This window comes from Apis cerana, linkage group LG5, assembly GCF_029169275.1.
Source record: "Apis cerana isolate GH-2021 linkage group LG5, AcerK_1.0, whole genome shotgun sequence".
NCBI lineage: Eukaryota > Metazoa > Arthropoda > Insecta > Hymenoptera > Apidae > Apis > Apis cerana.
The window spans coordinates 8,183,667-8,210,706 of NC_083856.1; the positions used below are offsets into that span (position 1 = coordinate 8,183,667).

Below are 27,040 nucleotides of genomic sequence, written 5' to 3' on the forward strand. Positions count from 1 at the left end.
TTATGTGTTTAATTTGCAATACTTTAGAGATGGCGCTGATTTTCATATTTTTTCTATCTCTGTCTTTCTTATACTATTTGTTTTCATTATCTATTATATAAATTTTATGCGCTTTTGTGTATTCTGATTTAAATATACATATATATGTATATATAAAAAAACAATTTATGTCATTCAATATTTTATTAATTTTATTAATTCATTTTTGTTGATTCTTTCGGACATTACAGAACTTTATATATATATATATATATATGATAATCTCGTTGCCATATACAACAACATAACCTTCATAATACAACAAAATCATAACCTATAAATCATGTTATTTATTTGTTATCGATTATAAAATGATATAAAATTTGATATTTATAATATATAATACAAACATTTAAATAATAATATTGTTTGAAATTACAAATATTTCATAAATTGTATATATATGAATATTGAAGATTGACAGTGAATTATTTTATTAAACATTCTTATTTAAATAGTAATTTGTTAAAAAAATGGTAAGTTTTACATATATAAAATTAATTTTACTTTTTTACTATATATTTGTTTTTTTTAGGCACGAAATGCAGAAAAAGCTATGTAAGTATGTCAAAAAGAATTTTTTAATAGAATTTTTATAAAATATATTTTTTTTTATATATTTATTTAAATATATATCTTTTAACAGGACCACCCTTGCTCGATGGAGAGCTGCACAAAGTAATGAAGGAGCTAGGAAAGAACAAGAAAGAAGACCATATTTAGCATCTGAATGCAGAGATTTGCGAAAAGCAGAAAAATGGAGAATGCAAATAATTAGAGAAATTGCAAAAAAAGTTGCGCAAATACAAAATGCAGGTTTAGGAGAATTTCGTATTCGAGATTTAAATGATGAAATCAATAAATTATTACGAGAAAAACGACATTGGGAAGCTCAAATTAAGGAATTAGGTGGGCCTGATTATTCTAGAGTAGGACCACGTATGTTAGATCATGAAGGTCGTGAGGTATAGTATATTTTTATTTTAATAAATTGAATTTATCTTTGATAAAAACTAATTATAATATTTAGGTACCTGGAAATCGTGGTTACAAATATTTTGGAGCAGCAAAAGAATTACCGGGTGTCAGAGAATTATTTGAGCAAGAACCACCACCTCCGCCTCGTAAAACACGCGCCGAATTAATGAAAGATATTGATGCCGATTATTACGGTTACAGAGATGATGATGATGGAATTTTATTACCTTTAGAACAAAAAGCTGAACAGGAAGCACGAGAAAAAGCAGTACAAGAATGGTTAACACAAAATAAAAAAGAATCAGAGATCGAAGAAGAAATCGAAACAACTGCTCAAAAAGCAATACCATCACAACAAGATATTCAGGAAGCATTACTTGCGAGAAAAAAACAAGAACTATTAGAGAAATATGTACTTTGATAGGTTTTATTCTTAGTTTTTAATGTATTCAGTAACAACTATTTATAAGTTTATTTGTTTAATTGTATTAGAGTACATTTTTATAAAACGCGACAGATATAATAATAATTATTATTAATTTATAAGTAATAACATTGATTAAGTAATTATTTTGTGCAGTAGACGTTCAAACTTCAATTAATACTTATCGAGATAGAGTGCTGTAGATAAAATATAGATAAAAATTCAACATTAGTCTGTTTATAATCCTCGCGATTCTTGAGTTTTTTTTTCTTTTTTTTTTTTTTATCGACATTATAAGCTCACTTGAGAAAGCGACACAATAGAATAAAACACCAGAGAACAAGATTGTAATGTCACAAGTATCTTTTCATTCCATACATTCATGCTCATAGAACATTAATAGTTAGATAAATAAAATTGAACTTCATACACTCTTTTTGTCTAATCAATATTTTAAATATCTTTAATCAAGCATTCTGCATTTCATCATCATTGAATCATCTCGCAAAAGCCAGTCATTTGCTTTAAAATAGTTCGATGCAATTACAACTATATCGTAACAAATCGGGAACAATCAAAGGCATAGAAATCACCCTGAAAAAGCCTTACTCATTAACTAATTATCATCATAAATATTTCGAAAACATTCTGTTTTTATCCACGTTACATTTGTTTCATCTGTAATGAGAGATCGAATATGCTTTTCTTATTTTTCTCAAATCTCTCATCTTCAACATCGTGTTGTTTATAAACAGACTGTACAATATACGATTTATTTTACCAGGACTCAGAAGTGAAAAAGTATCCTAATAATGCTAGCTAAAATTTCAGTAAAATGCTAGCTTAAAATTTTACTCAATGTAGAAACTTGAATAATTCAATCGCACACTTTATTATATATTCTTTTCTGCCATTATTTTTTTCTCGCAATCTTTTCTAAAAAGATTAAAAGTTAGACGTATCAATAAACTACAATATTATCGATTATTAATGATTATGCTAAATTTGAAAGCCTTAAAAGTATTTTTTCAAGGAAAGCATCGTAAAAAGAAGTTTTGCACATTTTATAGAGAAAATTCATAATTACTTATATTTGTATCAAAAAAACTTCTGAGTCCTTGCAATCGCGTTATATATTATCTAAATACGTAAACGAGAGAATAGTTCGAGCATGGATTAATCATTGGTAATCATCTAAATATTATAATAAAGCTTGAAAAAGTCAAGCATTGAACTATTCGTAGTATCTGATATTTTTTATTCATTAATCAGTCGCCCGTTTCATCAGTAACCAATTTCAACTATAAATGCGTGAAAAAAACATTTCTACGTAATCTATCGTATTCATGATAATGTATATTACTAATTTATTAGTAATGTTAATTATTATTAGTAATATTACGATCACATCTGAATTTACAAGGTGTTTTATGAATTTATTGTGCGTCGTTGAATTATGAATCTGTCCTCGTAATACATTCTTTTTATTCCATCGATTAACTATAACCCCTCGATGCTATTAATTGATTAACTGATATCTTGCATACACGAAATATTTATAATGTAGCGCTTATACATAACTATAAATATACATATAACTGTTAATAACTGTTGATGTAACTTTCTGCTGTTTTAAAATTATCCAATATTAAATAAGTATATACATGTACAAAGAATATTAGATAGAAAAAAAATTAATAGACATAAATATGTAAGAAATTAATATAATCTATTTATTTATTTAGAAATATTGTTTTCTATTTCACACAAAGAGTAATACTCGAAAATCGAACAAATGCAACAAAGCATTAATTCTTTTTGCGTATCAATCCATTCTCGAACCATATGATCAAAACGCCAAGATTCGTAGTATCGAACGTATCGAACAAATAAATACTGCAAATCGAATATTCCGTTGAAAGTATCGCGGAGTCGAGAGAGGAAAAGTTACATTAGTTTAATTTAACTCGTCCAAAGGAGAACGACTAGAGGATCGCGGTTCATAATGGGCTCTCGACTCGGCTGGGTATCCCACGACGATTCTCCGTCGATGGACACGCGGCCTAAAAAGGGTGAAAGGCACAAAGTAAAAAATAAACGATTAAGGTTGGCTCAGGCACATATCGAATCGAAGTCAGTTTCGCGGTCCATCTGGTAATATATACATTCGATTTTTGGGACCGATGAAATGTATGTTTGCATATTTGTATGCGCGTGTAATTGAAATGTATTGTGCGTATATGTAGGTAAATACGTGTAAGTGTATGAATGGTATAAGTACACGCGTTCTTTTTTTGTTTGTATATGTAATATACATACGTAATATGTATGTTGGAAACACCCTCAACTCCATCCAGCGTATCAAAAAGGAATGTACTTGGTACATCGATAGATTTTGAACTCAGAGTTACCACATGCTAAATTATGACAGCTCTGATTCACAGGATCAACAGATCAATATATTGACTTCTTTGTTCTGTTCGGGCAGTACAAACGGCATCCAATAGAGCGCAGCCGCATTCATCTTGAAAAATTCAGTTGCTTTGCTACACGATCAGTCATATATCACGGTGTGCAAGAGTAACCGTAATCTGTACCATGTTCCATTGATCAAACCATATCGTAATCGTTAACATGGAATGTTGTTTTGTAACAAAAACTCTTTCATGATCATATGTTTCAAGGACGTAGCAACGAGTGCCAACGTTGAACTTGTGTCGGTTGCCTTGCTGCACGCATATCATTCCAATGTTGAAGCTCCTCCGAACCGGAACTGTTTAATCCCAAACTGAGCCAACCGATCATTTCTCTTCCTTTTCTTCCCATTCCGCCTCTTCGTCGATTATAAACCGATAAAAAGAGTGTTACATCTCCAAGTTGGAATAGTGCAACCTAAACAAAATATTGATTAAATTATATTAATTTATAGAAAATAAAAAAATATGCTAAATTTTTTTATTTAATTATTCATTATAGCAATAATTAGCAACAAACATACTTGAAATATAAATGTTTCCTTATAAAGAGGATTCGGCTGAGCACGTTTCAAACCAGTTTTTGATCGTTCCATTTCATGACCATTACTATCCACAAGAGAAAGCTTAACATATGTATCAGGTGGTTTCGTGTCATTCCCACCACCACCACGAAAATGAGATCCTTTGATTATCTCTACCGATAAACGTCCGGTCGTTCCATTATAAGCCAAACCTATTAAAATTTCTGCTACACTTCCACCTTTCATACTACTGCCATAAGGAGGTATAGTATGCGATGCGTAAGTTGGTACACGTGCAGTAGGTGATGCATATGATTGAACTGACTGTTGTGATCCTGTAGAATCACTGCGAGTCAAACTACTAGTTGTTCCCCAATCTTGTACCTTAAAGATTATATTTATTTTATCAATATATTATTTTGTTTGGAATTTATAAATAAATAAAATATATATAACTAATATATATAATAAATACATATATATATATATATATATATATATATATATATATATAAACAATATAAATATGACAATTATATAAATATTTTACCGAAGAAAAAGGTGGAGGTTGTAGCGTTAACCAAAGTGTAGTTTCAAGCTGAAGATTAATTTGATCGAAAGAAACTCTCGCTTCGCCTAACAATCTTTCTCTACGCATTCTTCCACCCCATAAATATACTCTTAAGCGTACACCCATGGCATTTACATCTTCCGGATTTACTCGTGGAAGTAAAAAACTTTCCATATATTGTGGAGATGTACCCTGGCGCACCCGAGTTTTGCGTCGTTGTTTCTTTGATGGTAATAATACTAGTCGAACTTGACTACCGCCTATACCTTCAGGATAATTTCGACCTTGCAATACATGAACCTATCAAAACACAAATCTATTAGCTATTAAATTATGAATAAATTTCATAAATAAAATTAACTAATACAAACCGTCATCTCGCGCATTGGTGCATCATATAGAAAAGCGACTTCCAAGCTACCCACTTCTTCGGTGATAGTACCCATTGTTGTAATAACATCGTTAGTAGTTGAACCATTTTGTTCCACTTCTACTTCTTGTTCTCTATTGTCAAGACCGGAAGCTCCCACTTCTACCACGCACTGTATCAAACAAAATTATTGCTTCATAGAAATCAATAATAAATTATATAGATAATAGATAAACAAATTAAAAAATTTATTAAATTTTTTTATTATATTTTTCCTTTCTTATTTAAAAATTATTTATTTGAAAAATATATTGATAATAAATTTTAAACATTGAGCTAATATAAACAAATAAATCAAAAAGTGATGAGATTTTATATGGTTAGAATATTGCATGATAAGATATTCGGGAGGATATCCGGGAAATTCAAATTCCGATTAATTATTTGTATGGCAACAAGCAGATCAAAAGAATAAAATTTGAACGCACATAATTAAAACATGTCTTTTTTCACTTACTTGTTGTTGATCATTGGACGAGTGTTCTTCTGTGCAGCTGCTAGAAGTGGTGCCAGCATCTGAAATATTGATATGTAATCAATTAAAAATGAACAAAATAAATAAAAAAGAGAAAAAATAAAAAAAAAGTGGAAACTAACCCAGGATAGTCGGTCCATCCTCTGCTTGAATAGTTAAAGTATCCGGTGGTGGATGAGAATGAGAATTCAATCGACGGACATCTTCTTCCGAATCGGAACTAGTCTCTGGATCCGAATAGGAAAATGCCTTCCCTGCCGAGTTTCATTTTCAAATCGAATATTAAACCCAATGTTCACTTAGGGTTTCAATGTTCGTTTAATTTCAGGTACAAAGTAGCTGATAACGATCTTTGAAAGGACTGGGATCATTGCGCCTGTTCTGGATTGTTATATTTTCCAAAAAAATTTCAACATTAAAAGCGTAGGATCAGTCATGCATTAACCTACCTATGTTCTTTGTAATTTGAGAAGTGGAGCCATTATTAGATTCGCAAAGAGGCACGCAAACGCCGCCGAAAAGTGTGGTCGTGGACGGCGGAGTAAAACACCATTTGCGTGATAGGTACAGGAAAAGAGCCAACAGAAGAACCACAAAACCAGCAATAGCACCCAGAAATGCTGTCGCTTCCACCGGTACTGTAAGTTGATCGATTTGTGAGAACAACTAGTTGATATAAATTATTGGTTGTGTACGTTATTTATCGTCCGACAAATGATCGATCATAAATGAAAATGAATTAAAAAAACGAAAAATCAAAGAAAGAAACAAACATAACGCGCATTGAAAGAAGAATGATGACACAAACCGGAAGGAAGATTTCATAGATGTAAAAAACATGATTAAAAAGGGCACGTTCAAAGCAAAAGTTATTTATTGACTATGGAGAAAGGCGTTCACCCATACACCGATTAAATCTTTCTCTCGACCGGCGGTTATACGTGTAGTCGATGTATCGAACGCGTTATAACAGCAGCGACATATTACGTCGTAATGACCTGGAATAATTAACCATCGCTTCACTTATCACGCAACCACTGCTCTATATTAAATAATGAATATGATTCACGATACTGAAATCTTACAAAATTTATTGATTCTAATAATTTTTGTCGAAAATCAGAACTTGTCATTAAAAGAAATGAATATTAAAAAATTATATATACTTGTGTTATTTATTAATAACTTATGTAGATTTTTAATTAAAAAATTGTTTTCAAAATTATCATATTTTCGATCTCCATCTACCATTAAAATTATCATTTGATTTTCTTTCATAAAAAAAGAAGCAAATAAATAATAATAAAATAGTATTCAAGATAGTGAATTTTGAAATAATCTTAATTTGCGCAATGCGGAAACCATGGCATACATTCACATTCGAATCATTTTCGATTAATCAAAGCGAACGATATACATATTCTACATATGTAAAAAATGTTTCTATTGTCAGAATCTAACAGTATATTAAAAGATAGTTGCTATATTATAGTCAAAATTAATTTTTATTAAAAATTAAATGTATTAAAATTTAAATCTATTAGAAATATGTATATATATTTAACTAAGAAAAGCATAACGAAAAGGGTATAAAAGGGAACGCATATTTCGAATGAATACTTATTCAATTTCTTCCTACAATCATCAATATTATAAGGTTAATCTCATTATAAAAGTTTACATTTGAACAATTAAATTTGGAAAAAAGTAGATAACAAATAAAAGATAGTGGACTTACCCGCCAGAAAATGGTCTGATCCTGCCAGAATCATGCTTGCTTTTGTATCGCATTAAAGCCTTCTTACGTCGTTTTGTCGACAAGCCACAATACGTTTTTTGTAAATAATGAATTCATTATCTATATGATTGGAAACTATTTAGAACTCGTGGTTGATCACGATCAACAAAAAGCGTGGTTATGAGACAGACGAATAATAATACGTAGGCGGAGATGTACACAGCACTCTGTTGCTTGTCGTGCGCCTGCAATACTTCGACCAGTTATACGCATGCGTTTCGCGGGCATACATTCTTACAACGAAAATTTCAACAGGGATTCTCATTTTGAGATAATTTCTTTAGTATGAAGTTTGTAGTTTTTTTATATATTTAATTATAACATTATCAATACATTTATCAATAATTATTACATTTAACTTATACTATTTTTTGTTTAAAAAAAATACTATATTGAATTTAATATATTTTAAATAAAAGAAGTCTGAATGAAATAAATTTTTTTTTATTTTACTTCTTTTAATATATATCTCTCATCCTTCAATTATTAAATAAATATTTTTATTTATTATATTTTTAATCATATTGTACAATATATTAAATATTAAATTCATATAAACTATTTAGAAGAGTGATTAAGAAAGTGATAATTATAAATAAATTAAATACTGCATCTTTTATAAATTAATTTAAAAAATTTAAAGAAATATAAAGTATATCTTATTATATATTATATAATAAATACTGTCTATAATTATAGTATTTTAATATATAAATTATTTGAGTGTAAATATTAAAAAACAATGGTTCTCATCATCAATAATCAATATATTATAAACATATAAGAATTTGTCTATTAAGAAACAGAAACATTTCACGAAATTATTTTTCTCACCTTTTTGTTATTATGTATTTTAAATAACTTGCACATTGATTTTTTAATATATATATTATTAATTGAATTAGAATTAATATAAGGTTGTAATACAACAATTTGTTAATGAAACTAATTTTAGTTAACTAATATGAATATTATTTAACTCGATCAAGACTAACTTGATTTTGAAATAGAAAAATTATGATTAAATATGATAGGATTAATCACATAATTAATTTTTTTTAATTTTTTGAAAAACAATAGTTTTAATTTTTCTTCGGTACATATTAAAGTATAACAAATTTAACTTGACAGGTAAGTTTTATATTATTCGATAACATAACCTCGAAAATAAAATTTCTTTTTTATATATATTAATTCAATAAATTTTTTACTAGAAAGTTTATTATAAAATGTTTTAAAATATGTATATATATATGTATATACATATGATATATTTCATTTTATTTGTTTATTAATAATTTTAATTTTAATATTTTTAGTTTAACTATATATATATATATATATATATATAATATATTAACTTTTAATTTAACAACTTGTTCTTAAATAACTTTATTAGAAATAATATTATTATTATTATTAAGATATTTATTAATATAAATTTATTCGTACTTATATTATGTACTTTTATTTTTTAATAAAATATAAATAAACATATTGTGATCTTAATATTTATAACATCTTTTTTTCCATTAAATTATCTCAGGAATAAACAATTATGAATCACTTTACAATATTATGCTTGAAACAATCTACAACCTTAAATAAATATTGGTTGGAAAAATATTTGAAACAATATTTAATTTATCATGCAAAAATATATTCTACTGGAATTACTAATCATTATAAAAATTATATTAAAAAGGAAAATATTACTAGAAAAAAACATAATGTTTCAAGAACAATGCTTCAAGGTATCAAACAGACTAAACGAAAAGTAGAAATAATTATTGAGAAAGAAAATATTTGGACAGTACCAAATTTTCTTTGTATGGGTCGAATCTTAACATCACCATATTTAAGTTATTTAATTTTATCACAAGATTATCAGGTAATATATAAAATATATAAATATATGAATATATATGAATATATAAATATGTGAATGTTTATTATTTTTGATATTTATGATTTGTTTGTTACAGATAGCATTGTGGTTATTAGTATTTGCAGGATTTAGTGACCTAGCTGATGGATGGATTGCACGTACATGGTCATCACAAGCTTCTAAGCTTGGTACTTTTCTAGATCCAGTTGCAGATAAATTACTTGTAGGTACACTATTCCTATCTTTGGCTTGGGTAGGATTGGTTCCTATTCCTTTAACATGTCTTGTTATTACACGAGATATTGTCTTGATATCTGCTGCTTCATACATAAGATATAAATCTTTACCTTCTCCAGTATGTATATATTGCTAAATTATATACAAGTATTTAAATATTAAATATTTAAGTATTGTTTATTTATAAAATATATTTCAGAAAACTTTTGCAAGATATTTTAATCCTACATATGCAACAGCACAATTAGCTCCAACATCCATAAGTAAAATCAATACTGCTATTCAATTATCTTTTATTGGTGGAACATTGGCTGCACCTGTATTTCATTTTGTAAATCATCCAATTTTAATAGCTTCCTGTTACATAACAGCATTAACGACATTAGCAGGAGGTTTAAGTTATTTAATATCAAAAAATACATATAAATTTTTAAGAAAAAAAACTTCATCGAAAACATCTTTTTAAGCATATATGTTAATGATCACAACAATAAACTAATGTATATAAATTTATTTACTTTATTTAAATATTTAAGTATTTATTTCATACTTATTACATAAATAAAATTAATAAAAAAATATTCTTACTTTATAATTATCTGATAAAAAAAAAGATATTAGTTCCTATTTACATCATACATTTCATATGCAAAATTTTCAGAAATATTTGTATTATAACAAACTCCAATATAATCAATTTCTAATTTAAAAGAACCTGGTATTTTATCAGCAATTGTAATACCAAAATTTGTAACAGTACTTTCAAGTAAACGATATTGATTTTCATTAATTTGTCCTTTGTTACAAACCACAAATTTTGAAAAAGGAATTCTAACTATTTGCCAATGTGGACCACCTCTTGTATACATAAAATAATGATAAGTAAAATTCTTAAATTGTGTTCCTTTTTGTAAGATATTTAGCATATAAGTTCTACCATCTCCTTTAACTCGTAATACAATTTCATTATATTCACTCCAATCATATTTATCTATTCGATAAAAAGATTTAAATTTTGGGATTGTAGTGATATTGCAGTAACCACTATCTGTTGTTATGCCATCTTTCACTGGAGTGGTATTTAATATACCGTGAAATATTCCATAACCATGAGATGATAATTCTAACCTAAAAAACAACAAAAAAAAGGCATTTTTTTATACTAATTTACTTATATTTTATCAAAATGTGATAATATATAAAATATTATGTACTTAGCACTTGAATAACCATATTTATAATCACTGTCAGAATTTACAATCCATTGATCCAGCGACTTTTGAGATCCATCAAACTTCCATACAATATCAATTTCATTTTCTATAAATTTACGTGGATATATTGAATAATTCTGCAATGCTTCACGTATAAATAATTTACACTCATCTTTATACATACAATATATTCTTTCTATTTTTTGAAAAAAACTGAGATTTTTAAAATCATCCTCTGTTATTCTATCATATATTGGTTGATCTGATTTATAATCTTTGTAAAATCTTTTAATAGTTAAAGAGTTTCTAAAATATGATTTTAATAGACGAAAAATACTTTTTTCCATATTTTTTTTCACAATAATTTATTTATTAAATTATAAATTATAACTTTTTTTTGACTGATATTATAACTTAGTTAATCATGTTACAATGTATTGTATTGCATATGAAAAATTCAATCAGATTATGATTATTACAGTAGAGATTATTACAATATAATTTGTATAAAAATTATAATATAAATATAATTTTAAATTTGATTAAAGATTAATTTTTATATTTTAGTTTTTTTTCATTATTATTCTCTTTAATAGTTACACATATTAAAATTTTTTTTTAATTTTCTTAATTATTTTGACATACGAAAATGTAATATAAATCAATTTTAAAAGTATATAAATTTAATATAATAATTATATAATTATTATATAATAATTATTATATATAATTATATATAACATAATTTAATGAATATTACTTAATTACAAATAAAATTACAAAAGAAAAAGATTATAAAAGATCAGAAAAAATTGATATTCATTAGTAAAATAAAATATAATTTAATGATAATATATAATATATTTAATATATGTATTATTAAAAAGTAAATTATATATTTAATATATAATATAATTTAATATATAATATAATTTAATTTATATATGTATTTTTACTTTTAATAAAAATTTTTACAATATTTGATAAAAAATTTATAATAGGATTTTTTTTTGTAAACGATGGCAACTATGAATATGTTGAAACAAAATTAGTACGAAAATGATACTATTTAGATATTGTAGGTTATTAAATAATAGAAATTTAATTTTTTTACGATTGAAAAATCATAATAAAAATATATTTCATATTAAATTTATATCACATGATAATGTAAAAAATATAAATATAAAGTTATCTAATGGGTAAGAATATTACGTACTTTTTAACCTAAGTCATAATAATAAAGTCATAATTAAATTATATATTTATATATAAATATTTATAATAAATATTTATATAATATGAATAAATTTTGTTATATATTATTTATAATTACATTTACTTTATATTTATTATTCTTTATTTTAAATATTTCTTTAGGTCGGAAATTAAACTATCAACTGGGAAATATGCACGATTTACAAATGGAAGTGTCATTGCTACAATTGGCGATACATCAATTATGACAACTGTAGTTAGAAAAAATGTATTATCTGAAAATTCTATAATTCCATTAACAGTAAATTATAGGCAAAAAGCAGCTGCAATAGGCCGTATACCAACAAATTTTCTTCGTAGAGAATTAGGTTACACAGATCATGAAATTCTTATTAGTAGATTAATAGATAGATCATTACGTCCTCTATTTCCACCAAAATATTCATATGAAACACAGATAGTATGTAATTTATTAGCTATTGATGGAATTAATAGTCCAGATGTATTATCTATCAATGCTGCATCTGCAGCTTTAAGCATTTCGGATATTCCATGGAATGGACCTGTAGCAGCTGTAAGAATTGGTTTAATTGATAATATGTATGTAATTAATCCTTCAAAACGTGAACTTCAACAAAGTAAATTAAATCTTGTTTTATCATGTATGTCACGAAATTTAATTGTTATGATAGAAGGATCAGCAAATGATATTTTAGAACCAGAACTTCGAAAAGCAATAAAGATAGGTATTAAAGAATGTCAAATAATTATACATTCTATATCAGAATTACAAAAAGAAATTGGTAAACCTAAATTAAATATTGTCAGTGATGAAAATAACGATGTGGAAGAATTTGTAAGAGAATTTGTGTCAGATGAATTACGTAAAATTTTTAATTATCATTTTCATGATAAAATTTCGCGAGACGATGCTATTTTTAATTTGAGAGGTAGAATGCTAGAAAGTATAAAAAATCGTGATTCAAAATATACTAAAAATGCTTTAAAAATTTTTAGCAATATTTGTAAAGAAATTTTCAGATCTTTAATATTTGAAACAGAGAAAAGGTATTTTTTATTAAAAAATATTGTGTTTTATTTATTTTTAAATTTAATTGAAAATGGTAATTAATGAAAAGTTATAAAGACTTAAACAATTTTAGATGTGATGGTCGTACTATAAATGAATTGAGAAACATAAATTGTCAGGTTGATTTATTTCAACCTCTTCATGGTTCTGCTTTGTTTCAAAGAGGACAAACTCAAGTTTTATGTACAGTAACTCTTGATAGTATAGAAAGTTCTCTTAAATTAGATACTATTTCAATGTTTTCTAGGTAAACTAATTTTATTTATTAATATTCACAAATATAAATGAGTATATAAATGAGTAAATATTATGTTTTTACAATTTGCAGTGGTATAAAAGAGAAAAATTTTTTTCTCCATTATGAATTTCCTCCATATGCTATAAACGAAACAGGTAAACTTATTGGAATGGATCGTAGAGAAATTGGTCATGGAGCATTAGCAGAAAAAGGATTGCAATCAGTTATACCTCAAGATTATCCATTTGCTATAAGATTAACAAGTGAAGTATTAGAATCAAATGGTAAATACAAATATGATGCATAAAAATATGAAAATAATATTTGTATACATCTAAATTTAAATATTTTTTCTTATTTTATGTAAAGGTTCATCTTCTATGGCTTCTATTTGTGGTGGTAGTTTAGCATTAATGAATGCAGGTGTACCAATATTATCTCCTGTAGCTGGTGTAGCTATGGGATTAGTTTGCAATAGTACTGATAATGCTGATTTAAAAGAAGACAATTATAAAATTTTAACTGACATATCTGTAATAATTTATTTTATTATTATTGATATACAATTATATATAATTTACAATATAAAAAGATTAATTTTTGATTTCCTATATAATCAGGGTATAGAAGATCATCTTGGAGACATGGATTTCAAAATTGCAGGTACAAAGAAAGGATTTACTGCTTTCCAAGCTGATATAAAAATACCGGGAATTCCTTTTAACGTGATAATAAAAACTATTCAAAATGCACATTTAGCAAAAAACCAAATTATTAATATTATGAATAAAGTAATATCTTCTCCAACAAATAATAAAAAAACGAATAAACCTGTACTTGATACTATAGAAATACCAATACATCAAAGAAGAAAATTTCTTGGAATTGGAGGATTAAATATAAAAAAGATATTTGATGAAACTGGAGTTAATGTAAATTCAAAAAAAAAAAAAATAGAAATTGACTAATTTAGTATGAAAATTACTTAGCATTTATTTTTTTTTTTGTAGATATATTCGATAAATGATACAGTATTTTCTATATTTGCACCTAATCAAAATGCAATGGATGAAGCAAAATATATAATAAATAAAATTTTGGAAACACAAGAGGAACCCGTATTGATATTTGGTGACATTTATACAGCAAAAATAACTGAAATTCGTGAAATTGGAGTTATGGTTACATTATATCCGACTATGATACCAACTTTATTACCTAATTCACAATTAGATCAACGTAAAATTCATCATCCTGATGTACTTGGATTAAATGTCGGAGATGAAATAAAAGTAAAATATTTTGGACGAGATCCAGTAAATGGACGAATCAGATTATCTCGAAAAGTATTGCAAATTCCAGTTATGCAAACGAATTTCGATACTGCTAAAGGTTAGCAGAAAAAATCATTATAAATATTTTTTATATTTTTTTTAAAAGACAAATCTAATAACTGTATATTAATAATAATAATATTATAAAATATAATTAATTAGTTTGTTAAAATTTTTATTTGTATTTTTATTAAATAATTTAAATAATATTTTCTTATATAATATTAGATATCATTTATATAATGAATTAAATTAAAATATTTCTAATTCAATTTGATAATTCACGTTTTTTTATTCAGGATAAAGCTTTTCCAATTCCTTATTAAATTTTTTAATCTAAAATACTATATAAATTTAATAATTCAATGATTGATGATTACTATGAATATAATATCAACCAACGATATGTAGCTCGTTTCAAGTTAAATCGTTTAATTAATATATTCAAATATATTTATTAAAAGTGATTTAAAATCAAAATATTAAAAATGATTTCACGTTTCATTTATCGCTATATTTTTAAACGGACATCTAGTTTTGTTCTTAGTATTGTTATTGCATCTGTATTTTTTGAAAGAGCTTATGATCACGCTTGTGAAAATATTTTTGAATGGATAAACAAAGGAGTATGCTATTAATCTTTTAATTATATTATATGAGTTATTTAAAACTATTTTTTTATTTGAAATGAAATTTGAAATTAAACATGTACTAAAATAGTATGTTTGTTGAACGCTAAAGTTATTTTTAAATAAATAAATTTTATAATGTGACAGTTTAATTTACATTATAATTTATTTATATTTTCAAATATTTGTTGTAATTCCTATTAATAAATTTTGTATTACAAATTTTTAATTATCAAATATTTATTATCATTTTTATAGAGACTTTGGACACACATAAAACATAAATATGAAAATACGTCAAAGATGATTCATCAACATGATGTTAAAAAAAATACATCTAATTTGGAAAAGGCGTCCAATAAAGATAAAGATGCAAAGAAGGACTGAATATTTTACGAAATAAAAAATCTATTGTTAAATAAAATGTAAGAAAGTTTTTTTTCAAAATGCTTTTTTCATTTATTTCATTTATGATAATATATTAGAATTTTTAAATTTCACTTTTATCGCGATATTTAATATTTTAATATCATGAGTTTATATTTTAATATTGTCGTTATTAAACACTTTATAATTCCTACTGTTTCTTAATAATTTTTTTTTTTTTTTAGAATTATTCAAAATAAATCTTTTTTAAATTTTTCTTATATTCGGAAATATCGAATGATGTATAGTTTTTTAATATACTATATATATATATATAATATATAATATATAAAAAATATCACAATTATTGGAATTATTTAATGAAAATGATAAAAATCTCAGTAAGAGTCATTAAATATCAAATGAAGAGTATTGTTCTAAATAACTTTTTATCTAGATAAAAAAACCTATTCTGTTGTTTTTTTTTCATTTATCTTGATTTAAAATTCGTCTTTCATTAAAATAATAAAAGAAAAAAAAAATTAATGAAGAATAGTTTCTTTATAAATCTAAAATGAAAAATAAAAATTTTATTCAATGTTATGTTAAAAAGAGAAAAAGAACGATTTCGAAGTTCTGAAAAGATATATATATCGTTTATAAATAACTTAAAATAATTTTATCATATCATATAATATCACAATACTTTATAATCTAATATAATCAGTATATACATGTGATAATATTATTCATTAAATAAATTCCATAAAAGAAAAAAATTAATTAGATTTATATGATTTGTCCTCCTATTAAACGATAAATAAGTTAAAAAATGATAAGTAATGATAAATAATGATAAGTAAGTTTAATGATAAGTAAAAATCAATTTAATTTATTATTTTTTTAAAAATAAACAATTTTCAATTTTTTAAATGTTTTTTTTTTTTGAAAAATCATATTAAAGATATATAATATCAATTATCTATTAGTTGATTAAAAATTAAAAAAATAACATTGTTACATATTATATATATAGAAGAAGTTTTATTATTTAATTTTATTTATTTGTTCAATAGGAAAAGTGCAGGAAGATAAAGAAAATATTATATTTCGATATAAATAAAGTTATTTTATATTTATTATTTAACATTTATATTTATATAAATATTTTTAAATATTTTGATGCTAACACGTATGTATTATTTAATTTTATCGAATTAATAATATTGAAATTATATAAATATCTTTTAGTGAGAAAAATATCAATTTTTATAAATTTGAAAATTATTTTTTATATATATTGATACATAAAAATTTTATTATAATTTTTTTGTATTAAACATATAAGCATGTAATCATATAAGCATGTGATTCGAAATAATAGAATATCTTGTTATTCATTAGTAACAAATATAAATGTATAATTTGATTTTATAAAAAAGAAAAAGAGAATCTCTTCTAAAAAAGAATTTCCGATATATAATTAAATTAAAATCATTATGAATATTTTTATATTTTTAAATTATTTTGAAAATGTATTTCAAAATGCAATCGCCAAAATATTATATAGTATTAACTTTTTTTTAATATGAAATTGATTTTAAACGATACCAATTACTTTGTGTTTTAATATATTTTTAGCAATCTATATTTCTTAAATTGATTTATTTATTATTTAAAAATATATTAAAAATAATTAAATCGATTAATTATCTTATTTAATAAATAAGATAGGGCCATATGATTTTAATTGAAAATTATTTTGTAATAGGTATATTTAAAAAAAATTTTGTTTTATACATATTAAATAGATTTATATGAAATATGTATATGATTGATAATCTTAGAATTTTAGAATTTTGTGTTATTATCGATTTTTTTTATAATTAATACATGTCATGTGCAAAGTTTAAATATAAATTGATAATTGACAAATAGTGATCTTTGTAGCTTAAAGTTTAATAATAATTAAAATAGAAATAAAATAAAATAAAAAAAGATGAATTTTTATAAAAAAGATGATAGTTTTTTAAATTAGAAAATATTAAAAATTTTATAACATATAATAAAATATGATGCTACTATCTCGATAATATCAAATTTCTTTTTGTCTGTATTTTTATATATGGATTTATTTTTAAAAAAAATATCAAAATTGTTTATTTTAATATTCAGATTGAAACATTATAAAATTAACATATGATGTTACTATATTATTTTTTCTATTTTTCTTTATATTTTTTTAATTTCATTGATTAATAAATATTTTTTAAGAATAATAAGCATATATAAGAAATAATTGAAAATTTATATTTTATTTTCAGAAATCTTGGAATCATGAAATTATTAATTACCTTCGTGATAGTCTTAACTTTTTCGTCATTAATTATATATGGAAACGTTATTCCAAATGATTACAATATAATTACGAATGCATCAAATATCTGTGCAAATAAAACTTTGATACTAAGATTTTCTTCTTTAACAACAATAGATAAATATTTTATTGCTTCTCCTACCGTAACATGTATTGATATAAAAGGCATTGTTACGATTAAAGAAGGAACTTTTGATAATGTGCCAAATTTAAAATATCTTGATCTCCGAGAAAATAATATTTATCCAGTTGATTTCTTTTCTTTTGGTAATCTATCAAATTTGGAAATATTACGTTTCGGTTATCAAAAAGGAACTTCAAATTGGATAGAAAATAGAAAAATAGTAATAAGGAATGTATATCCTGAACTTCGATATTTGGATTTAGAATATGCGAATATCTCTGCATTATATAGTGAAGTGTACAATCCATTCCCAAAATTAACACATTTATATATTTCAGGGAATATGATTCAGTCAACTTCCCTGAATAATATTTTACCTGACACATTAACGTATCTTAATTTAAGCAATAATAGAATTTCCGAATTCTTATTCGAAGGATTAAATAATCTATTGTCGTTAATTTTAGATAATAATAAAATCAGCAGAATGGGAAGCGATATTACTTTGTATGGATTGAATGCGTTACAGAATTTATCATTGGCGAACAATCAAATCAGTGTTTTCAACAATAATACATTTCAATGTGTGCCCAATCTTCGATATTTAAATCTTCGTAATACTTCTTCGACTTTTAATTTCAATATATTGAAACCTTTGAAATTTTTAGAGACTCTTATATTAGATAATAATTTACTCGAAAATATTCCGATTTCAATACCTTTAAATATAACTACGCTCTCGTTAAATTGTAACAAATTAAGAAATCTAACGTATGATACTTTCATCAACGTGCCAAATTTAAGAAAATTACACATAAGCAGAAATATGATTTCAAGCATCAATGTGGACACATTTGAAACTCAAAAATTGTTAGAGGAATTATATCTTGATGATAATTATTTAAGTTTTTTGCCAAGAAATTGGTGTGAATTTATGAAGAAGCTTCGATATTTAAATCTGTCGGGAAATAAATTCACTTCTTTAGAAATGGTGATTTATAGTTCTACTTTGCCAATAGAACAATTATATTTGGAACGTAATCCAGTTCAATCTATTAATATGTCAAGTATATTGCAAATAATACCAAAAAATATGACAATTTATTTAAAGATTGATTCAGAAACTAACAGATCGTCATGCATGCCTTCTATACCAACCGAAACTACAAATTTACCATTAACTTCAACATTTACGGAAGAGAATTATCCAACTTCTACAAAGTATTCAACTCCATTATGGCAATCTCGATTTTTTAGTGTTACAAAGGACACTAAGTTACATTAGATATAATGTTTTGTAATTTTATTGTAAAAATATATTAAAATACAGAATATATTAAAATTGTTCATTGCATATTGCTTTATTTTTTCGCTTTTTTTGACATGAGACACATATTTAAATATGCAAAATGTATGCTACAAAAATCATATTAATTTAGCTTTTAAATATGTACGTGCTTTGTATTTTGTATATATATTTTGCTCAGATTATAAAGACACGATTATTCTAATGCAACATTTATGTTCAATTGCAAATTAATGATATTCATTTGCAATCAAATGAAAGATAAATAAGTATTATAGGTATTCTTAGAATATATATAAATGAAATTGATTCATGGTAATGGAAACAAAGTATATTTTGTCGCAACTTATCTATCTTCATGAAAAATTATACATATAATTTAAGAGATAGGAACTACATTTTGGATATAAATACTTCAGCAACTGTATAAAATACATTTTTAATCCCTTTACTGGTCTTTACTTACTGGTCTTTAGTTACTAATAAGATATATTTGTTAGTAATTGATCTATTAGTTTAATATGGTATGTATCAAACAATTATTTTTTAATTCTATTTCGACTTAACATATTGTTTTAAAGATTTATGAAATTAATAATTGAAAAATTAATAATTAAATATAAATAATAATATTAATTTACATTTTATTTTTATTTTTTAATTATCAACACGTTTCTATATGTAATTCAAAATATATAACAATACAATTTTATTCTTATCTATTCTTATTATAACTATTTTCCATTTTTTTCAGATTCAACATAAAACTGTTTTATTTATCTTGATATTGACTATCGTAAAAAGTAAATGCAGCCGCATAATATCTTGGGATCCAAATATTATAAAAGAAAATTTAGACGAAATAATACTTGATAAACAATCTTTTGTAACATGTTCTCAAGAGGAAATTGTAAACTTAAAAGAATTAAATTTAAATAGTATACCAACAGAATTAATTAAAAGTAAAACAATACAGGCAATTTCATTAGAAAATAATGAAATAAGTATAGTTCCTAGTGATATATTTTACGAAATTCCAAATTTACAGTGTCTTGATCTAGCACGGAATAAAATTTTGCCTAATAATCTTGAAATGAAACATGATCGTTTGAAAATATTAATTCTCGATTATCAAAAGAATTTAGAAAGTAATAGAAATAAAATCTTTTTACCAGTCAAAATGAAAGGACGATTTCCAAATTTGGAAACATTATCTTGGAAAAATTTCAAAAATGATATTTTAACTTCAATAGCAGCATCATTTCCGAGAATAAATAATATTTATTTATCCGATTCTAATTTACAATATATAAATAATATAAGCATATTCCCGTATATGAAAAATATCCATTTAGAAAATAATTTGATCAATGAATTAATTGGATATAATTTTAGAAATGTGGAAGAATTATATTTGGATAATAATCCTCTTTATGATCTCTCGTTCGACCCAAAATTTACAAAAAATTTAAAAATTCTCTCATTATCAAATACTACGTTGAATTTTCCTAAACTGAACATTCCATCGTTAATAACATTAGATTTATCTCAAAATAGATTTCATTTTACAAATGAGAATATCTTAGAATATACATTATCTTTAGAAAATTTAATTTTAAGTAAAAATGAATTTGATAAATTTCCAAATTTAACTTCTTTAAATAATCTTAAAAAATTATCGTTGGCTTACAATATAATTACCAACGTAAAAGATATAAGTGTAACAAAATCTTTAAAAATGTTAAGTCTACGAGGAAATCAGATATATAACATCAATGAAAAAGCGTTTTTCGAATTTACAGAGTTAGAATTTTTAGATTTATCAGAAAATAAATTACAATCGTTACCATTTGCTTGGAATAAAAACTTGTCAATGTTGAAATATCTCAACTTAGAGTCAAATTATTTTCAAAAAATAGAAAGTATGATGTTGAATTCGTTATTTACTTTACAGAAACTTTATATAAAAAATAATGATATCATGTCGATAGATTTAAATAAATTAAAAATTATACCACAAAACTGTACTATATATTTGCTTTGAATATTATCACACACGAGATAAAGAATAAAAGATTGAATGTATTTCGATTATCACATTTCTATGTTGAATTTCTCGCTTATCATTATTGTTAAACTGTCATTATTCATTGTTATTAATTGTTGTTAGATAAAAATAAAACAATTCAGTTTACGATAATGTTTATAATATTCATTTTTCCTTTTTTATCGTGTACATATTTCAAAAAATTTTTTTACAAAGAAAATAATATAGAATTATTTTATATAAGATATATACGAACGATATCTTTTCTTAAGTATAGAATTTTTAAGAACTAAAAATCTTATTACTTAGACGATAGATAAAGATTAAAAATTATTAGCAAATAATAATTATAAGATAATATTGAGAAATACAATAATTTTTTAAAATCATTCAAGTTTATTTTAATCGGAAAATTTTTCATTTTTTATGAAGCATAAGTTCAAATTAACGAAACATTTGAAGGAAATCTTTTCGATTTATACTTATCTTCGAATGAGAATATTTTTCCTAACAAATTATTATATATATTATGTATTATATGTCTATGCGTATTCACACACATACATTTCTTATAATTCGTGGCGAAAAAACTGTTTTTTTTTTATTTATTTAGAAACATTCGTCAGAAACATTCGGATTTTGATTATCGATAATTTGTTTTTGAATTTTTTGAACCACGCTGTGACAGTATGGTTTAATTTTATCTTGAAGAGAAACAGAAGTCATCATTATGCCATAGTGTTTCTAACTTTGTAACATGAGCGAAGAAAGATAGCTTTTCGCAGAATGATATGTACACCTCAGCAATTATTCGATACAGCAAAGTGACGAACGAATAACACTTATTCACCCTGTACATTTTCTTTTTCAGTGAGAAAGAAGATATCTACATATTTGTATACATAGAGGATCAAAGTAAAAAATAAACATGTATCAATGAAAAGAAACTTTCTTGGATATGTATGAATTTAATGTTTTAACGTACATATTTTAAAAGGATCATTGAATCCGTTCGTTCAAATAAACGTATGCTTCTTTTTTATAATTTTACCCATGTTTACAATGTTACTTAGAAACAAATATGTCTATTAGAAAAAAGAAAATTTTATTTGTGCGATTAATTACAGGGCAATCCTCGCTAGGTTACACTCCTGAGACTATTTATTTATATTACAGTGTTAAATTTCGCAAGGATTATCGCTGTATTATAAGAAGATAGACGAACCAGTTTGCAACAGAAGGTGTTTGATACGTGTTGAAGTAAAAAACTGTGTTTCATAACGGATGAAAAGATCCTTTACGATCGTTAAGGTAAGTTTAACTTTCGCAAAATACAGGAAAGAAAAAAAAAAAAAAAGAAAAGATCAATTTTATGTATCAATTTACATTTTCATTACATCCTTTATATCTCTTAAATTTATATTTATAGATGTTGTTCGTGCAATCATGGCCAGTGTTACTCGCGATTCTTTTTCGTTTGCAATTGGTGTATGGCGGACAGTATCTGTTATATGGTAACAATAATTATCAGTATGGTGACAATAATCGACCCGTATTTTCTCATACAAATATACCACCAATGCCGATTACTCCGTGTAAAAAATGTGAACCAATAATACAATACCAGGAATGTAAATCAAATTCGATACTACATTTTGAGGGTATTGGTATAAAAACAGTTGGCGACTTTTTCGTTAAGAGTAAAGAAATAAAGGAGTTGTATCTCGACGACAACGAGATCACGAAAATCTCTATTAAAGCATTCGATTCGTTGACCAAGCTGAATATTCTAAGCTTGAGTAACAACAACATTTCCATTGATAAAATGTTATGGTTCAACCAGCATGATAATTTGCGGGATTTGATTATAAATAACAACAAGTATAATGGAACTGACACTGTTATAGATAAAATATTCCATCCATTACCGAAATTAGAACGTTTGTCCTTAAAAAACAACGGAATTTCTAATTTGAATATCTCGTTAAAAAATTTCGCACCCTCTTTGAGATCGTTGGATCTATCGGGAAATAATATGAAATCGATCGATTTTATTGTTAACTTACCGGAAACTATCTCTTATTTGAATTTACATAATAACTCGTTCTCGAGCATAAAAAAAAATTATTTACACAATATTGAAAATTTAAAGCTAAGTAACAATAAGATCACGGAATTGTGCAGTATAAATTGCAAACAGTATTCCTTCTTGTCGTTAGAAGGGATGAGAAAATTATTGAATCTGAACGTGTCCGGTAATTATATCAAGACTGTTACGGAGAACGCGTTTAGATACACGACGAATCTTGTCTCGTTGGATCTATCCAGGAACGAGATAGAATCGCTTCCAGAGAATATTTTTAGAGGGTTAGAATCCCTATTGGAACTTCGAATGAGCCACAATCGACTTATTTCCATTCCGAATATATGCGCGTTACATTCGGTAAGAAACGTGGATTTAAGCCATAATCGAATCGTGGAAATAAACAGCGACAGTTTCTGTTTCACGACGTTCATTGAAACGCTAGATTTGTCCAATAATCACATCTTGAATATCAACAATAATTTCGATAAACTGCAAACGTTGCAGAAACTGGATCTTTCGAACAATTTTATCAATAAACTTCCGATAATGTTGATTCAAAGGACACAATTTCTCGAAATTCTTTTGCTGAAGAATAATAGCATAACGAACATCGATGATTTATTAACTTTACAATTGAGAACATTACGCGAAATACATCTTGAAGAAAATCCGTTTTTGTTCTTAAGATTGAACAATTCAATGATACATATAAAAGAATATAGAGAAATGAAGAATTGTGATATAGAAATTGCTGAAATATTAAAAAAGCATGTTGCAAGCATCGAAGAAGATGATTCTTCGAACAATGAAAGCAATGAAAGCAATGAAATTTACTAACAATAATCTCAATGGTAAGATTTTGCTTTAATTAATTTATTTTTTTTTTTTTCATTATTTTATCTTATTTATATTAAAATGCTTTTTCAGAACTTTTACGGTCTTTTTCGTTTTTCGACGAGAAACGATCCTTCTTACGATAAATTGAAAAATCGAACATTTGGAAATGAATTATTTTTGGGAGAAAATACAGACATTATATTTAGTGATCTATAATAAATAAAAAATTTAGAAGAATCGCTATTTTCATATATTTGTAATTTTTCAATTTGCTTACATTCAACTTACTTTTGTACAACTTTATTTTAATAATCTTTTCTTTTATTATTTTTTTATTATTTTTGTCATTTTTATTAATGGATCATTAATACATGCCCATCGAAATAATACCAGTTTTGCTACTAACAATTCAAACTATCACTAATCTTAATTTTTTTTAATATTGTGAAGCATAATGTGAAGCATAGAATGAAACAATAAAATAAAAAAAAGTCATCAATATATCATCATTAATCATATTTATTTTATCCATTTTGTATTTAAAATCTTTATAAAATTTTTTTATTTATCGTTAAAGATAAAAGAAATTTATTAAATTCAACTCAAATTAAATGATGTGTTAAATATATATTCTTTCTATATATACATAATTCATACATATAGATACATAAATTCATACTATTTATATTTATATTTTTTTAAATTATCAATTTTTATAATAATCAATTTTTATTTTAAATATTAAGTTTTAAATTCCAGTTTTTCTATTTTGGAAAATTTTTATATTAAATTAATTATAATAGTTTATTCTTATTATATTTTTAATGAATTTACCTTTGTATAGAATCTATAGTAAAAATTTAAAATATATTTAATTTTCGCGCGGTTGAAATAAGAAATTGCGCCATTTCAGCCAATCAGAAAGCTACTAACGAATTAATGTGCATGGCGTCAGTTATTATTGAAACACGTGGTGACAGTGCATGTTATACCGGCAAAAGTGCGTAATTATTGATAATTTTATTGATAATGTGATGTGATTGATAGTTATGAATAGTCTAATAATATAATTAGTGTTTATTTAATTATTTATTAAATAATATTTCAAAATTAAATAGTTTATTGTCTCTTTTTATCATTTTACATTGCTTATTTGACAATATTTGTATCATCATTATATCAAAATTTTTCATGTCTTGGAAAGATAAAAGAAAGATCAAAATTTGATTTTAATCATTACATTTAATATTTTAACATTATTTTAATCTTATATTATTTATTTTGTTATTTTGATTTTTACTTATATAGATTATTATTTGATTATTAATTAAATTTCGAAAGTGTAATGGAATAAAATTTAATTACATATGTGAAATCTAGTAAGATTTTACTTTTATTTCTTTAATAATATTTTTATATTTTTTATTTTTTTTAACAATTTTTACATATTTTTACATATTTCTTTTTAAATGTGTCTATCCAAATATTCGACGTATATCGTGTTTATGTTTCGTTCATTGTTGGCAATATTTCTTAAAATAATTCTTAGAAAATTGAAGGTTTGTGTTTATATACGTTCAATGTCGATCGATATTTATATTCCTTTCCATATATATAATCGAAATTGTGCCGCGAACGAGTCATTATGTCGTCGAAATTCGTGCCGATTAGACGTTTCAATTCGTAGCAGGTATATAATCTATTACATAGAATATTATTTCAATAATTATTTTTTCATTTTTTGCATATTATTTTTTAATTTAATTTAATAAATTAATTTAATTTATTAATGTATATTAATTATTTGTCTTTATTAATTTTTTTATTTTATTTTTAATTTATTATAATCGATAATTTTTTTTTTTATTAAACATATTTTTTTTAAAACGATCGACAAATGATCATATCATGATCATTTAAAATAAAATTTGATTTAATACGATTATTTGTTATTTTATATTCTTATTACATTTATTTTAAAGATTTAATTTTTTTTTCTTTTTTGGTTTAATAGTTGATTGGTGAATTCAAAGCGGGGAAAAAAGAATATGGACGTCACACAATAACCATTCGTCACAATGATCAAGTAGATGATAACTTCTGACGAAGAATTGGTAACATCTCTTTTTATATAAAAAGTAAATACGTTTTTATTTTCTTTTTATTAGATTATTCTTGATTTATATAATAATTTATACTATATTAATATATAATTATTACGTTAATAATTATGAATATTATAAAAAGACATTAATCAAAGTTTTATTTCGGATACTTTTTTTTATCTTTAAATAAATTAAATTAATTTTTTTATTATATAATTTTCAATTATAATA

At 24.3% G+C, this 27,040-nt stretch overlaps 8 protein-coding genes across 12 annotated transcripts; 6 read left to right on the forward strand and 2 right to left on the reverse strand.

The window, feature by feature from the left end:
- The first annotated feature begins 5 nt into the window (after window positions 1–5).
- LOC107994467 (pre-mRNA-splicing factor ISY1 homolog) lies at window positions 6–1,875 on the forward strand. The gene is made up of 4 exons (XM_017051411.3): window positions 6–515; window positions 575–597; window positions 686–1,004; window positions 1,070–1,875. The coding sequence occupies exons 1-4, from the start codon at window positions 513–515 to the stop codon at window positions 1,436–1,438; spliced, it is 714 nt and encodes a 237-aa protein (XP_016906900.1). The 5' UTR covers window positions 6–512; the 3' UTR covers window positions 1,439–1,875.
- Window positions 1,418–7,796, reverse strand: LOC107994466 (synaptotagmin-14). Of its 3 annotated transcripts, XR_009829699.1 has the most exons (10): window positions 7,654–7,796; window positions 6,365–6,553; window positions 6,038–6,169; window positions 5,898–5,956; window positions 5,382–5,552; window positions 4,990–5,310; window positions 4,440–4,823; window positions 4,039–4,333; window positions 3,761–3,965; window positions 1,418–3,504 (listed from the first exon to the last, which is right to left on the reverse strand). XR_009829699.1 is itself a non-coding variant. In XM_017051409.3 (8 exons), exons 1-8 carry the CDS (start codon window positions 7,685–7,687, stop codon window positions 4,121–4,123), a joined length of 1,503 nt encoding a protein of 500 aa, XP_016906898.2. In that variant the 5' UTR covers window positions 7,688–7,796; the 3' UTR covers window positions 1,418–4,120. The 3 variants fall into 3 exon arrangements, 1 of the variants encoding a protein (XP_016906898.2); XR_001765324.3 differs by having other exon boundaries at window positions 3,761–4,333; XM_017051409.3 differs by having other exon boundaries at window positions 1,418–4,333.
- Window positions 7,797–8,703: 907 nt separating this feature from the next.
- On the forward strand, window positions 8,704–10,624 carry LOC107994358 (probable cardiolipin synthase (CMP-forming)). Its single transcript, XM_017051220.3, has 4 exons — window positions 8,704–8,844; window positions 9,260–9,604; window positions 9,699–9,956; window positions 10,038–10,624. The coding sequence occupies exons 2-4, from the start codon at window positions 9,272–9,274 to the stop codon at window positions 10,302–10,304; spliced, it is 858 nt and encodes a 285-aa protein (XP_016906709.1). The 5' UTR covers window positions 8,704–8,844; window positions 9,260–9,271; the 3' UTR covers window positions 10,305–10,624.
- Window positions 10,335–11,785, reverse strand: LOC107994359 (complex I intermediate-associated protein 30, mitochondrial). Its single transcript, XM_017051221.3, has 2 exons — window positions 11,053–11,785; window positions 10,335–10,966 (listed from the first exon to the last, which is right to left on the reverse strand). Exons 1-2 carry the CDS (start codon window positions 11,397–11,399, stop codon window positions 10,456–10,458), a joined length of 858 nt encoding a protein of 285 aa, XP_016906710.1. The 5' UTR covers window positions 11,400–11,785; the 3' UTR covers window positions 10,335–10,455.
- Window positions 11,786–12,060: 275 nt separating this feature from the next.
- LOC107994455 (polyribonucleotide nucleotidyltransferase 1, mitochondrial) lies at window positions 12,061–16,008 on the forward strand. The gene is made up of 8 exons (XM_028665028.2): window positions 12,061–12,254; window positions 12,433–13,338; window positions 13,434–13,607; window positions 13,689–13,882; window positions 13,968–14,131; window positions 14,219–14,530; window positions 14,609–14,990; window positions 15,820–16,008. Exons 1-8 carry the CDS (start codon window positions 12,112–12,114, stop codon window positions 15,843–15,845), a joined length of 2,301 nt encoding a protein of 766 aa, XP_028520829.1. The 5' UTR covers window positions 12,061–12,111; the 3' UTR covers window positions 15,846–16,008.
- Window positions 15,863–26,835, forward strand: LOC107994309 (leucine-rich repeat-containing protein 15-like). 3 transcript variants are annotated; one of them, XM_062074899.1, is made up of 5 exons: window positions 15,863–15,986; window positions 22,653–22,807; window positions 22,909–23,092; window positions 23,211–24,718; window positions 26,719–26,835. In XM_062074899.1, exons 3-4 carry the CDS (start codon window positions 23,066–23,068, stop codon window positions 24,702–24,704), a joined length of 1,521 nt encoding a protein of 506 aa, XP_061930883.1. In that variant the 5' UTR covers window positions 15,863–15,986; window positions 22,653–22,807; window positions 22,909–23,065; the 3' UTR covers window positions 24,705–24,718; window positions 26,719–26,835. The 3 variants fall into 3 exon arrangements, with proteins under 3 accessions (XP_061930883.1, XP_061930880.1, XP_061930881.1); XM_062074896.1 differs by lacking the exons at window positions 15,863–15,986; window positions 26,719–26,835 and adding an exon at window positions 24,795–25,205 and having other exon boundaries at window positions 22,669–22,807; XM_062074897.1 differs by lacking the exons at window positions 15,863–15,986; window positions 26,719–26,835 and adding an exon at window positions 24,795–25,205 and having other exon boundaries at window positions 22,671–22,807; window positions 22,958–23,092.
- Window positions 16,964–19,782, forward strand: LOC133666087 (protein artichoke-like). Its single transcript, XM_062074900.1, has 2 exons — window positions 16,964–17,119; window positions 18,252–19,782. The coding sequence occupies exon 2, from the start codon at window positions 18,265–18,267 to the stop codon at window positions 19,711–19,713; it is 1,449 nt and encodes a 482-aa protein (XP_061930884.1). The 5' UTR covers window positions 16,964–17,119; window positions 18,252–18,264; the 3' UTR covers window positions 19,714–19,782.
- On the forward strand, window positions 19,588–21,928 carry LOC133666088 (podocan-like). Its single transcript, XM_062074901.1, has 2 exons — window positions 19,588–20,258; window positions 20,489–21,928. The coding sequence occupies exons 1-2, from the start codon at window positions 20,256–20,258 to the stop codon at window positions 21,776–21,778; spliced, it is 1,293 nt and encodes a 430-aa protein (XP_061930885.1). The 5' UTR covers window positions 19,588–20,255; the 3' UTR covers window positions 21,779–21,928.
- Window positions 26,836–27,040: the final 205 nt, after the last annotated feature.

Excerpts from the sequence above, each read along its gene's own strand:
- LOC107994467 (XM_017051411.3), top strand. Across the intron at positions 598-685 it reads CGAAATGCAGAAAAAGCTAT|GACCACCCTTGCTCGATGGA; the intron begins GTAAGTATGTCA and ends ATCTTTTAACAG. Across the intron at positions 1,005-1,069 it reads TAGATCATGAAGGTCGTGAG|GTACCTGGAAATCGTGGTTA; the intron begins GTATAGTATATT and ends TATAATATTTAG.
- LOC107994466 (XM_017051409.3), bottom strand. The coding sequence starts at position 7,687 with ATGATTCTGGCAGGATCAGACCATTTTCTGGCGG. Across the intron at positions 5,553-5,897 it reads CGTCCAATGATCAACAACAA|TGCGTGGTAGAAGTGGGAGC; the intron begins GTAAGTGAAAAA and ends TGTTTGATACAG. Across the intron at positions 5,311-5,381 it reads CACCAATGCGCGAGATGACG|GTTCATGTATTGCAAGGTCG; the intron begins GTTTGTATTAGT and ends GTGTTTTGATAG.
- LOC107994358 (XM_017051220.3), top strand. The coding sequence starts at position 9,272 with ATGAATCACTTTACAATATTATGCTTGAAACAATCTACAACCTTAAAT. Across the intron at positions 9,605-9,698 it reads TTTTATCACAAGATTATCAG|ATAGCATTGTGGTTATTAGT; the intron begins GTAATATATAAA and ends TGTTTGTTACAG. Across the intron at positions 9,957-10,037 it reads ATAAATCTTTACCTTCTCCA|AAAACTTTTGCAAGATATTT; the intron begins GTATGTATATAT and ends AATATATTTCAG.
- LOC107994359 (XM_017051221.3), bottom strand. The coding sequence starts at position 11,399 with ATGGAAAAAAGTATTTTTCGTCTATTAAAATCATATTTTAGAAACTCT. Across the intron at positions 10,967-11,052 it reads TATGGTTATTCAAGTGCTAA|GTTAGAATTATCATCTCATG; the intron begins GTACATAATATT and ends GTTGTTTTTTAG.
- LOC107994455 (XM_028665028.2), top strand. The coding sequence starts at position 12,112 with ATGATACTATTTAGATATTGTAGGTTATTAAATAATAGAAATTTAATT. Across the intron at positions 14,132-14,218 it reads AAATTTTAACTGACATATCT|GGTATAGAAGATCATCTTGG; the intron begins GTAATAATTTAT and ends CTATATAATCAG. Across the intron at positions 14,531-14,608 it reads TTGATGAAACTGGAGTTAAT|ATATATTCGATAAATGATAC; the intron begins GTAAATTCAAAA and ends TTTTTTTTGTAG.
- LOC133666087 (XM_062074900.1), top strand. The coding sequence starts at position 18,265 with ATGAAATTATTAATTACCTTCGTGATAGTCTTAACTTTTTCGTCATTA.
- LOC107994309 (XM_062074899.1), top strand. The coding sequence starts at position 23,066 with ATGAAAAGATCCTTTACGATCGTTAAG. Across the intron at positions 23,093-23,210 it reads GATCCTTTACGATCGTTAAG|ATGTTGTTCGTGCAATCATG; the intron begins GTAAGTTTAACT and ends TTATATTTATAG.